The sequence below is a fragment of the Loxodonta africana genome, chromosome 2 (assembly GCF_030014295.1).
Source record: "Loxodonta africana isolate mLoxAfr1 chromosome 2, mLoxAfr1.hap2, whole genome shotgun sequence".
NCBI lineage: Eukaryota > Metazoa > Chordata > Mammalia > Proboscidea > Elephantidae > Loxodonta > Loxodonta africana.
Window position 1 is genome coordinate 37,139,868 of NC_087343.1, and position 13,917 is coordinate 37,153,784.

A 13,917-nucleotide genomic window follows, 5' to 3' on the forward strand; every position below is an offset into this window, starting at 1 on the left:
CCAGTGGCAGGGTTTTTTAATATCTTCATATCCTGCTTTCCTGATGAAACACTACATGCACAGAGCAACTAGTATAGAAAAACCATGGTAAACATCTACAATTAACCTAGGTAACAAGATATCCCCACAAACCCCAAAATATACAAGTGGGTAGGAACAAACCGTAACAGGAATAAGACCAATTAGGTAGCGGCATCTGTGTATGGGAAGCAGAAAGAAGCCGCAGGGCATCTGATGGTCCTGATACCCCAGTAGGATAAACAAACTGAACAGGAAAGCTCGGGGGGCCAACCGGATAGCAGGAGCCGAGAACTAGCAGAGTTTTTTCACCTCACCTAGTAGTCAAGTGTGTGAGTCCATGATGAAGGCTGAAAGGGCTGATGTATGCTATGAGCTCTCAAAAATGACCGGCTAGCCAATAACCTGTACTGAGGAGAAACTACTGGGAATAGAATCAAAATTGAGCAACATCAGAACAATGGAGATCAAGTCCAGATAAAAGCTGGGGAGGCGAGCAGAGCCAGGAGATCTCAGGAAGTAAACTTCCATATTTCTTAACACATCACCAAAATAGAAGAGGGAGGTCTAGAGAATGAAGTGAGGAAACCTACCTGACCACATCTCCCGTCTAAAAGAACAGGAAAATTAATGTCATATAAAAATAAGCAACAGAAGATAATCTAGGAGAAACTGCATACACTGTTACTGTAAGAAGAAAGAACATTTGGAGCAAATACAACTCCTACAGACAACAAAAGCACACCAAAAAGGCATGCCCAGAAAACACTTGACAACTGTGACTTAAAAACTCAAAGTGAGCTAAAATAAAGAATACGAAATAGAGAATCAATAATATAAACTATATAATAAAAAAAAAATTTTTTTTTTAATATAAGATAAACAGGAATCAGATTCACTACATCTGTGGAAAATGATGATGGAGAAATTCGGTATCATCAGTCACAACAAGGCCAGGGGCCAATTATAGAACAGACTATCAACTGCTTCAAAGGCCAGCATAGCAGGGGTGGGGGTTTGGGGACCATGGTTTCAGGGGACATCTAAGTCAATTGGCATAATAAAATCTATTAAGAAAACACTCTGCATCCCACTTCGGAGAGTGGCATCTGGGGTCTTAAACGCTAGCAAGCAGCCATCTAAGATGCATCAATTGGTCTCAACCCACCTGGAGCAAAGGAGAATGAAGAATACCAAAGACACAAGGTAATTATGAGCCCAAGAGGCAGAAAGGGCCACATAAAGCAGAGACTACATTAGCCTGAGACCAGAAGAACTAGATGGTGCCTGGCTACAACCGATGACTGTCCTGACAGGGAACACAACAGAGAACCCTTGAGGGAGCAGGAGAGCAGTGGGACACAGACCACAAATTCTCGTAAAAAGATCAGACTTAATGGTCTCAGACTAGAAGGACCCCAGAGGTCATGGTCCCCAGATCTTCTGTTAGCCCAAGACAGGAACCATTTCCAGAGCCAACTCTTCAGACAGGGATTGGACTGGACTATGGGACAGACAATGATACTGGTGAAGAATGAGTTTTGGATCAAGTAGACGCATGAGACTATGGTGGCATCTCCTGTCTGAAGGGGAGATGAGAGGGTAGAGGGGGTCAGAAGCTGGCCGAATGGACACGAAAAAGAAGAAAGTGGAGGGAAGGAGTATGCTGTCTCCATTAGGGGGAGAGCAATTACAAATATATAGCAAGGTGTTCATAAATTTTTGTATGAGAGTCCGACTTGATTTGTAAACTTTCACTTAGAGCACAATAAAATTAAAAAAAAAAAAAACCTAATGAGTCACCTTGGCAGAAGCTAAGGAACTCCTTTTTGAAAAACTGGTAAATAAACTGTAAGAACTTGTCCTATCTTTTCTCTACAGACTGTACTAAAAGGTAACATGGATAAGATGAAGTTTTTCTTTATAAACATATTCTAGCAAATAAATGAGGACAAAATGGTAAGAAAGTATCACCAAAAATCACAGAATCTAATGAACAGCCAGGCTCCTAACATCGTAACAGGAGAGACAACCAGACATCACATGCTGCCTGACAGAAAAACACACCACCACCTATGAAGTGGTGGTACCTACACAAACCTGAATCCAAGCAGACCTCTAGATCCAATCACTAGTTATGGAAACTAGAGGTCAGAGAAACACTTTAAATATGCCATGTGGATTTAAGCACCAAAATCCAAACGGTGGAAAACTCGTAAGACAAATGATTCCATTTCATCAACAAATATTTTACAAGAGAAAAACAAGAAACTACAGATTAAAAGAAAAAAGTTATCATGTCAAAAAGAAACAAAACAGAACAAAATGATTAGAGATGTACACTCGGACAGGACAGTGATTATTCTCAGAGGAGGAGGCTGTAATTGGGAGGATTCCCTGAGCAGCTTTTAGGTGGCTGGCAAGGTTCTATCTCCGGCCCTGGTGGTGGTTAAAATGATTAACCAAGGCATTTTATAGGTGATTCTCCATTTGTATTTTAATCATAAATTTTTTTTAATGTTTATATATATATTCAGAAGTTACACACTTGTTTGTAAGTTTTCCATTTTTTGTATTTATCATACAAAAAAACTTTTTAGTAAAATGTATATGCATATCACAAATCTAATCACCAGGCACAGCTCTTTCATAGGGCAATTAAGGTCTCTAAGGACTCCATGCTTTTCCAATTTTTAAGTACAACAAAAAAAAAACAACTTACCCTATACCAACTCCAAAGACTGGGAAAACCTGCTGCATCACAGATATGGGGTTAATATCCATAATACATGTAAAGTTCTGACTACTCAATTAAAAAAAAGAGATATACGGCCATTAGAAAAAGGAGAAAGGACATAAACAGGCAATTCACAGGAAAATACAAATTACCAATGAAGATAGTAAATGATAACTCATAATAATTTGGTAATTCACCCCATTAGCTTGGCAAAGACCAGAGGGACTGATGATACCCTCTACACTACTGGCTGGGGTATAGGGAAACCAGCACTCATACATTCTGGGTGGACGTCTTAGTCAACAGAAATCTTAGAAATCAATTTGCCTTTATCTTTTACATTTTCAAAGGATACTCTTCTAATACTTCTTAATTCCTCCTAGAGAAATAACAAATGTATAAAGATATACGTACAGAAATTACCATTACAATACTGTTTCTGATAATGAACATGAGAACAATCTAAACATCCATTAATGGGAGATTTAACCAAGCTATTTTTATACAATGAAGCTGAAACCCTGGTGGTGTAGTGGTTAAGTGCTACAGCTGTTAATCAAGAGGTCGGCAGTTCGAATCCACCAGGTGCTCCATGGAAACTCTACGAGGCAGTCCTACTCTGTCCTACAGGGTTGCTATGAGTCAGAATCGACTCGACGGCAGTGGGTTTTGGTTTTGGTATACAATGAAGCCATTAAAAAGAATGATATATGCTTATTCTGAAAGCTGTCCACAGTATTTTAAATGCAAAAGGTAAATTTCACAGGAGTATATTGTGATCCTAGTAGGTGTCATATTAGACCACTTTTCAATCAGGTGTAAATGCCTATTAAATTCTAATGTTGGGCAGAAAAAGTGTGATTATCAATTTAATTCAACTAAGCTACCACCTGTACTCTTTGAAGGATAGCCTGCAAGCACCACCTTACTGGTGCTACTAAAGAATATATGACATTTGTGTCAGAATTTACAAGAGCCAAGGATATCATCCTTGGACCCAATTGTCTGAGATGGAACTGGAAGCTCCCTGTTTGTCAATCATCTTTATCTGGATAAAAGTGAAACAAAGCAATATTATCTGACAATATACAATAAGTTAACACAAGATGGAGAGGCCAGAGAGTTGGAAATCAAACTTCATACTCAAATAAACACAGGACTGGTGGTGTCCAAGCTGCTGGGGCAGGAATAGCCATGCCTGGCAGTCCTGGGCCCGTGTTATCATCAGGCTAGGTATCATTACTCACCGGTCCTGTGCTTTCACTGAGTCAGGCACTAACCCCCTTTCACTCTGCTTTGAGTGATGACCAAATGCAAGGTTTGCTGTGCTTTAAAGAGTATTATACCCACCTGTTCACAAACACTGGGAAGAAACGAGTTGTGAAATGTGTCAGAGACCACAGGTCCATCTTGCCTTAGCAGGCCGGGGTCTTTGGGGTTCATGTGACATTTGACAATGCTTCTTCTGAGAACATATAGGATTGGTCAACTTTTTCATCCCCAAAAGATAATACATGTAAGTAAGAGATATTTTAATCTATTTTGCACCAACATTAAAATTTTGTTTATGTCTGGTATTCTGATCTGTCCCTGTTAAAGAAAAGAACTCCCCTCCTAGTCACCCAAATAAGAATGGGAAAATTGTACTTGAATGTCATTGCTACTGCTCAGTCGCTCAAAGAAGAGTCAGTTAACAGCACTTGTCTGAGGCAGGGAAGTCGAACATCTGCTCAGATATTGGAGACAGTTTAGCACTTTGAAGACATCAGTATGAGTAGTGCCTATTTTATTTCTTAATGAAATCTTGAGTAGAAAATGAAGGTTTTAGGTTTTTAAATTTGTACTGCTATCTAGTTTTGAATCTTTCACTCACTATTTGGGGAATCTCTCCAAACCTTTAGCAAAAATTGCCCTAGAATGCTCTCCAAGATACAGTGGATGAAAAGAGAAAACTGTGTTTAATAGTATGATTCTAAATTACAGGAATTCTGCACTACCTGAACTCTCGCTATACCAACTCAAGGGGGGGGCGGGGATGAATTCCTTAGTATCCAAACTCACTGTTCAAACTCAAAAAGTTAATAGGTTTATACAGAGAGGGATACCTTACAAACACATAAATCTCTATACATATGAATATATATGTACATGCAAGAATATGTCAATCACCAATTAGATAAGCAGAGAAAGAAGAAAGATCACAGGGTACTTTCACTTCCTGAGATATATTTTTATCTGAATGTATGAAACTATATTACTTCTGTAAGCAGATAAAGCTGCTCTTTTAAACATCTGCATCAAGGGAAACCCCGGTCCAACAGTAACATTTCTGTATTTTAGTTTCTGAAGGAGGACAATCTCTCCTTCATGCCCTAGACTCACATCAAAAGAAAGGTTCTGCTTTCGTTGAAAAAAGGATCTGATCTTATTGCCAGAGGTTAAAGAAGAAAATCAAAGTCTGCATAACTGCATAACTGATTTGGGACAAAAAACAGAAAATAAATTTTAAATGTTTGCATCTTATCAAGGTATTGCTTATGCCTGGACCTCATAAAACTAAGTAAAGAATAGATACAAAGTCAAGGGTAACAGCAAGGTCTAGGACTAACCTTAGAAACAGGTTGTATTTGAACAGCTTCTCAAAACTGTATTCACTGAGATACTGGAATTCAGACCCGAGTGACTTCCAGCTCAAACACTAGATGTGATATTGGGCAAGTCGTCATCTCTAAGCCTGTTTCTTCATTAAATGAAGATAATAATTAGGGTTTTAGGAGACCAAAATAAGGCATAAAATAACTAAGTAGCACAGAGTAGAGGAGCCCTGGTGGTGTAATGGTTAAATGCTTAGATGCTAAACAAACACTGGTGGTTCAAACCCTCCCAGTGGCTCCACGGGAGAAAGACCTGGCAATCTGAGCCCATGAAGATGACAGCCTAGAAAATCCTATGGGGCAGTTCTACTCTGTCACATGGGGTTGCTGTGAGTTAAAAATCAACTGGACAGCACCCACCAGCAAAGTATGCATTTAGTAAATTTCCTTTCTCCTTTCTGTTAAGAGAATTATTTTAAGGAACATTCATCAATTAAACATCATAAAAAGAAACCACTTCTAATTCTCTGCATAACAGGTTTTTAGGTAGTTATTATAATACTAAAATTCACTGCCTGATTCTCAGATCTGAAAGATTTTAACCGAGGTGACATAAACCAGTAGAAATACTGCTCCTACCACAGAGAATAATTTCCATGGAGTTATACCATTCCTGCTTTTAAGAGGACTGTACGCAGCAGCATTTTATAGGAGAGAGTTCTAGATAACACCCCTTCACACGCAGGATTTTACTACTTTCCTCTCCTCCGGATATAGAAACATATTGAAATTGGGGCCACACACAGGTAGGGCTGAGTGTACTCTCTGAAGGTCAGACAAGGTCCTTCCAGTCCTTTGCTTGGGAATATAGATGCTGTGAGAAAGTGAAAACTTAGAAACATCCATTACATCATTTCTAAAATCTTTTCCAAGGGAAAACAGTAAATCTTCACCTGGTAAGAAATTCCAGGACACTAGTGTCAATTTCCAGTATCTGTTTTAAGGAAAGAAACTTCAAATTAATACACTTCATTCCACCAGTAGCATCACTGTTGGAGACAAAGGTTTATCTCAAAAGATAGGAAATCTTTTCCTTCCATTAGAACAGGGGTTGGCAACCTATGGCCCATAGCCAGCTGTCTATGTAAATAAAGGTTTACAGGCACACAGCCATACCCATTAATTGGTATCATCCATGGCAACTTGAGTAGTCTGCAACATTGACAGTATCTGTTCTTTAAACCAAAAATATTTACTATTTGACCCTTTACGAAAAAGTTTGCCAGCCCCTGAATTAAAAGATCATGATGCCATAATAAAATCTATTAAGAAAACATTCTGCATCCCACTTTGAAGAGTGGCGTCTGGGGTCTTAAACGCTAGCAAGCAGCCATCTAACATGCATCAATTGGTCTCAACCCACCTGGATCAAAGGAGAATGAAGAACACCGAGGACACAAGGCGATTACGAGCCCAAGAGACAGAAAGGGCCACATGAACCAGCAACTATATCAACCTGAGACCAGAAGAACTAGATGGTGCCTGGCTACAACCGATGACTGTCCTGACAGGGAACACAACAGAGAACCCCTGAGGGAGCAGGAGAGCAGTGGGATGCAGACCCTGAATTCTCATAAGACCAGACTTAATGGTCTGAGACTAGAAGGACCCCAGTGGTCATGGCCCCCAGACCTTCTGTTGCCCCAGGGCAGGAACCATTTCCAAAGCTAACTCTTCAGACAGGGATTGGACTGGACAATGGGTTGGAGAGGGATGCTGGTGAGGACTGAGCTTCTTGGATCAGGTGGATACTTGAGACTATGCTGGCATCTCCTGCCTGGAGGGGAAGTGAGAGGGTGGAGGGGGTTAAAAGCTAGCAAAATGGACACAAAAAGATAGAGTGGAGAGCGAGAACGGGCTGTCTCATTAGGGGGAGAGTAATTGGGACTGTGTAGCAAGGTGTATATGGGTTTTTGTGTGAAAGACTGACTTGATTTGTAAACTTTCACTTAAAGCACAATAAAAATTATTTTAAAAAAATCAAAAGATCATGATGCCATCCATACTAAATCTAAGTAAAACTGCATTTGAAAAGAAACTAAGAACACAAAAACACAAATGACATGCTTGCTCTGATTCAGGCACTTTCAAGATCATAGTTTATTTATTACTTCAGATAAAAAGATAGTATACATATTAGGGAATCCCTTAAAAGTCAACTCTAGAGTTATACACCATCTAGTACTTCTGCATTGAGGGTTAACCAAAAAATCTCTAAACACCTGAAAGTCCCACTATTAACATCAACTATGGTCATAAAAAATCTGACATTTCATTTGTTCAATGTATAGTATTTACATTATGAAAGCAATGGTGGTATGATAAACAGTGATAAAGAAACAGTAAAAATAAACTTTAAAAAGCAAAGGCTTATATTCTTACAATGTGCTAATTATCATAATTGTATATAAAAATTAAAACATAGCAGAGCTTTCTGTTACAAAAATCTTAATCATCTGAGTTGTAGTCATTACTTGCTAACAATGTACATGCAACATCTTCTAGGACTGACATTTGATTTTTTTTTTTTCTCCAAGAATGTGTGAGTAGATAAATGACACTGAACAGCAAACATTAATTTACCTGTGGACAGAAAAAGAAAAAACTGTACTCAAGATTAGTACTGGTCACAAGCCTCTTCCCTACAGAAATGATTTTTTTTTTTTTTTTTAAGTATGAAAAACAAAACAAAAAAATCAAAAAAGGAGACACATAGGCAAAGAGTACCAGGAATGGCACGGCTCAAGAAGTCCAGGACCAAGCACACACACACCTTTCCTCTCTCCTTCGATAATGAGAGGTCCATTTTGCTATCAGATGACAATGGAACAAGTGAGGGGCACCAGGTGTACAACTAATTGAACCTTGCAAAATACTAAGATGGGGGCAGGAGTGGCCAGAAGAAGGGGCAATTTATATATAATTCCAACTATATACAGCATAACTGGAATGCAGCCCATCCCAAACTGGCTTTCTGAAACAATTGGACCTTTATGATTTAATAGTTAAAATTATAACAAGTGTAATAATAATACAATAGATTTACATGGAAAGCAGAATCCAAGGGGCATTTTATATTAAGTATTTTCTGTGCTGTTCAATTTAAAAATAATTTTGCTAAGTATACATCTCAACTGAGGTCTATGTATAAAATGTCCTAATAGATACAGATATTTACCTTTGGTGAGTTAAAGGCCTTTTTGTGACTTCTGTCTGAATTGTACGCAGAATGCTAGACATACACGCACATGTGGGAAAACTCAAGCTGAGGTAATCCAAAGACGTGCATGTGCGGAGGCTGGAGGTACTTTGTAAGTCAAAGCATACCAGAAAGCCAAAGCAGGTGAACAGTGAGAATGTCAAGAGGGAATGGAATGCCAATATGGCAGGAATTTTTTTTTTTTTTTTAACTGAAATAGAAGGCCTCTCGTACCAGCAGAATCCTGCATACATACAAAAAAGAAAAAACCACCCACCATTTTCATAAAACAAAAGCCAATTATAGTGTGAGAACGTACAAACTGCAGAAAACCAGAAGTCGATAGAAGAAAAACAACTGGTTTACATGAGAGACAGGAGAAGGCTTTCTTCCTAGCAGAGTTACTTGGTGAACGCTGCCACCACCGCCCACAGAACCTCGTTGGTGTTGGCCTTCAGACATTCTACTTCAGGGTCTAAATCGAGAAGCTGCCGCACTCTCTTGGTGGCTAAATCATACTGCTCGTCCAGAAGAGGAGCAAAAGCGTTCTCCAGGACATCCGAGGCATGGGCTAGGTAAATGAGGGCCAGCAAGCGCTTGTCCATGCGGTGAGGGTCATTGACCCATTTGTCAAGAACGGCTTCTTGTACCTTCTTGATGAGGCGCTGCTTGATGTTGTTGTTGGTGAGGGGATGTGTTGTCATGTCAAAAAGTAGGAAGTTCTGTTTCTCTGTTGTCAATACACCCTTTTCCACCAGGTTTTTAGCTAATCGTTCCCGCACATTTCTTAACTGATAATGCAATTTTAATGGATTCCATGTCTCACCTAAACAAAAGATTTCAAAAGTTAGAAAAGAATGATAGGTATTGTCTACCAACTTTGTAAAATTTTTGTACTATTAAAATGAATGGTAAAATTTGGTTGCTCCCCCCCTCAAAAGAAGAAGAAAATCTAACTGTTTTTCTCCTTGGCTAGACCATGCACCCTTTTAAACCCACTAAACTGAAAGCAGTCTTCAAACCACCATCAACCTTAGTCTAATGTGGAAATAAGCCAAATATTCAATTACGTTTGGCCTCTTTCCAACTGCTGTCAAAAAGCAGCCAACTGCAAAATAACAAGTTTCTTTTCTGTTAAACACCAATCTGCAATAAATAGACAGAAGGAGGGGGAAAAAAAGTTTCCATACGAATATGCTATTCCTGAAACTGCTACATACACATGGCCTCTAAAGCTAGGAGAGGCACTGGTGGTGGGTTCAGTGGCTAAATTCTCACCTTCTACACAGGAGAGCGGCCAGTGCACCCCATACACAGCCACCACCCATCAGTCAATGGAGGCTTGTGTGTTGCTAGGATGCTGAACAGGTTTCAGAGAACTTCCGAGCTAAGACAGCCTAGGGAAGAATGGCTTGGTGATGTACTTCTGAAAATGAGCCAATGAAAACCATATGGATTACAATGGTCTGATCTACAACCAATCATGGGGATGGTGCAAGACCAGGAGGCATTTGGCTCCATTGTGCACGAGGCCACCAGTGAGCTGGAAATGAATTCAACAGCAACTAACAACAATAAAGCTAAGAAAGCCTGTTTAGGCAATGCCATTCTTTGATGACAAATATAAAGTTAGTTCTAGAAGAGCAAAAAATGTTTCACCATCTTAATCTTCTATCTATACACATTTCCTTTTTTAAAATGAACATTTCCTTTTGAGACAGACTATTTAAAAAACCAAATGATTTTTACTAAAATATTTTTTGATAGAGGACTAGAAGGAAATAGATTAAAATATTTAAGGATTATCTTTGGGATTATGCATGACAATTTTTTTTTTTACTTTCTATATTTTCCAAATGATCTATAATATACATGTACTGTTGCTTTTAATTTGAAGGAAAAAAAAATACTATACTAATTTACTAAATTAGAACATGTTAGAGATCAACCACAGGCACTTTTATTAAATGCCAAAGTTATAAGGCTGAAATTTTATATTCTGTGCTATACACTGCAGGAGCCATTAACCACATGGGGCTATTAAATTTAAATTAATAAGAAATTTATTTCCTCAGTTTCACTAACCACATTTCAAGTGCTCAATGTGGCTAGTGGTTACTGATTGGACAGCACAAGAACAGAATATTTCTATCATAGAAAGTTCTAGTGGATGGTGCTGCCTTAAAATATATTACTATTCAACTGACTATAGATAAAATTATTTTACCATATGACTTAATACTAAAGCATACAGGGGTATGATGGAGGTATCAGTGCTGTACTTGCCTTCTCGCCATAAGTAACTGGAAATCTAGATAAAATCTATGAAACAACTATTTTCAGGTGCTGATCAATAGGCAGCTCAGAACTGTGACCCTTGAAAAAGAGAAATAAACTAAGTGAGACCCAGGACTGCCCAACCTTACTGCACATTCCAGGCAGCGGAGCAGGAGGGAAGACCCCAAGGAGAGCACCACAGTCATATTCCGTGTGCAAAAGCAGAGATCAACATTCAGAGAGACTAATGCAGCTGGAATGAGCAAAGCCGAGTATGGACTAGAGAAAACTATGCAGAGAAAGAGGTCTAGAATCTGCATGGTATCCCCTTGAGCCTTTGGCTAAAAACTAAGGCACATGTGTTACAGTGAGAAACTCTATGAGGCTAGCGAAAGAACTACCACCAGGAAGTTGTAAACTGAACAATTCCAAGAGTTCACATGGGGCTGGGAAACATATGCATGCCAACTATACTGTATGGAAAGGACTCACTGAATACTCAAGGGCATTCAGAAGGGGCCCCAGAAGGATCATGCCTAAATACTAACTTGCACTAGCCCTAGAGTAAAGGCTACTCTAGATCGACCCTAACAAATTTTAAGATCAAGCTATTCGCAAATATTGTAACAGCTTTCTAAAACAAAATTCAACACTCTTTAAAGACAGACAACAAATTCAGCACTCAACAGCACCATATTCACAACATCCACCAACCAATAAAAACAGACAAGACTTGTGAAGAAGCAGGAAAATGTGACCCAGAACCCCAGAAAAAACATCAATAGAGACAGTCAAAACACACCCAAAAATGGTAGAGATGATGGAATTAGCAGGCAAGGACTTTAAAAAAGTTATTATATCTAAATGATTTAAAGAAAAACATGAACACAATAAAAAACAGAAGCTATTTTTTAAAATAGAATGAACTGGAATGTCACTTTGAATTTCCTGATTCATTCTCTAAAACTAGGGACTTGAAAAAATCGGTAATAGTTAAACAATTAAGGGTTGAGGATTTGTATTATCCGATATCATGAATTATTAATAATTCAAGTCACTTCCTGCATTTAAGGAAAACAAATTTTCAAAAAAAAAGGCCTGGCAAACCAACTTACACAAAAGAAAAAATCATCACATTCAATTTTTTGTATAACTTCAAAAAAGAAAACTGTTAAAATATATTTGGGGTCATATACATTGAGGGTCTAAAATATATTAGATTTAAAAACCTAATAGTATGAAAGAAAAACATAATTGAATAATAAATATAATTCTGCTTATTTCATTTAATAGACAAGCCCACACCTACATTTTAATGTTAAGAAATCAGTACAAGTTACTCGCTGAGGAGTAGAGAAATACAAACAGGCTCTGGAGGCACACTGTGTAGGTTTCAATCCCAACGTGCTATTCCCTAGCCATGCAACTTATGTAAGGTTCCTTAACCTCTCTACTCTTCTATGTTCTTGTCTGTAAAATGAGGATAATAACTGTATCAAGCTCATACGGCTATGAGAAGGATTAAGATATATCAAGATCTTAGAGCTGGTACATGGAGGGTGCTCAATAAATGTCAGCTCTTATTATTTATCCATGTGCAGAAGTATCACTTTGGCAGGAAGAATTTATAGTATTTACAATGCTCAAGGAATCATATTAAGCACCAAGAATAAAAACAGAAGATATAAAAGATATGTTTCTAACTCTGTAGGAACTTAAGATCAAGTGAAGGTAACATACTCATGTAACATAACTATACTGAAAGAATAAAATAATAATAGGGCCCTAAGAAAAATATGAATCAAGTGTCCAGAGGGATAAAAATTACTTGGGTCTGATGTAAAGGAATATTTCTAGGGAAGTTACAGAAGAAGGAACTTTCAAGTTAAATCTTGAAACCCAGCAGGATTGAACACCCTGTGAAAAGACAAGCAGCTACATTTCCAGGCAGAACAAACAAGAACGTGCACAGGCGCTGATTATATGCAGAATAAAATGAGCTCGAGGATGGAGGTACACCTCTTCTTTCAAAGCTGTAGAGCTTCTCTTTCTTCAGTATCATGCAAAGCCACAGTTTCCCTAATAAATGCCTGCTTGCTGTACCTTTCTCCAGGAAGTTTATATTTTTTTTCCTTTCTAATGTTATCGGCAGGTATTAGGCAGCCTAAGACACTAGGCTAGAATTGGGCAGACAGTGTTTTCTGATATTCTTTATTGACTTTGGAAATTTAAAATAACACAACATAAAATACTGCATAGCCAAATTTATTTAAAAGCCTCTAAAAAAAACTACGGTTCAACTCTAAAATAAATTAACTAACTATACATATAATAATTAATTACATAAAACTATGCATTTTGGACCATGGGACTAAAGAACATTTATATTATCAGTTACTTTAGATAAACATATATTAAACATAATACATAGTTGGTAAGTTTTAACGGTAAGCCATAAAACACAGTAATCGTTGGTAAGCCAGTGATGAAGTCACCTAAATAAGGGGACAATCATCTTATGTCTAAGAATCAGGGGTTTAGGAAAGAGAATCAAGGGAATCAAAACTAGAAATACGATAATATTAATTGTTTTAGTGACCAAAAAATGTTCTTCTCATAAAAATGTTAAATAGTTGAGCATCTAAATGCATCATGACCATTCAATCCTGAAAAACCTGTTAACTCAAGAGTTGTGTATACTGGAAAAGGGCAATAAAGGACAAACCTGACCTGGGGTGGAAGAAATTATGGGAATCCTCCAACAATGTTGTGGTTATGGTTTACAATACTCAAGTCAGTCAAAGACTGGTTGTATGCAGTCAGCCCTTCATAAAGTTTTCACTGGCCAATTTTTTTTTAGACGTAGATCACCTGGTCCTTCCTCCTAGTCTGTCTTAGTCTGAAACCTGTCTACCATGGGTGATCCTGCTGATAAATACCAGTGGCACAGCTTCCAGCATCACAGTAACACGTAAGCCACCAGAGCACAACAAACTGACAACGAATAGTGATCCAACAGGATGTGGAAATTA

The 13,917-nt window shown here is 38.1% G+C and overlaps 1 protein-coding gene across 2 annotated transcripts in view; it reads right to left on the minus strand.

The window, feature by feature from the left end:
- Positions 1-7,480: 7,480 nt before the first annotated feature.
- GOLPH3 (golgi phosphoprotein 3) overlaps positions 7,481-13,917 on the minus strand; it is a 77,210-nt gene continuing 70,773 nt past the window's right edge. For both annotated transcript variants that reach the window (XM_003407908.3, XM_064270999.1), the window contains exon 4: positions 7,481-9,434. In XM_003407908.3, the coding sequence (XP_003407956.1) occupies positions 9,010-9,434 (425 nt within the window). In that variant the 3' untranslated portion in view covers positions 7,481-9,009. The remainder of the gene's footprint in view (positions 9,435-13,917) is intronic.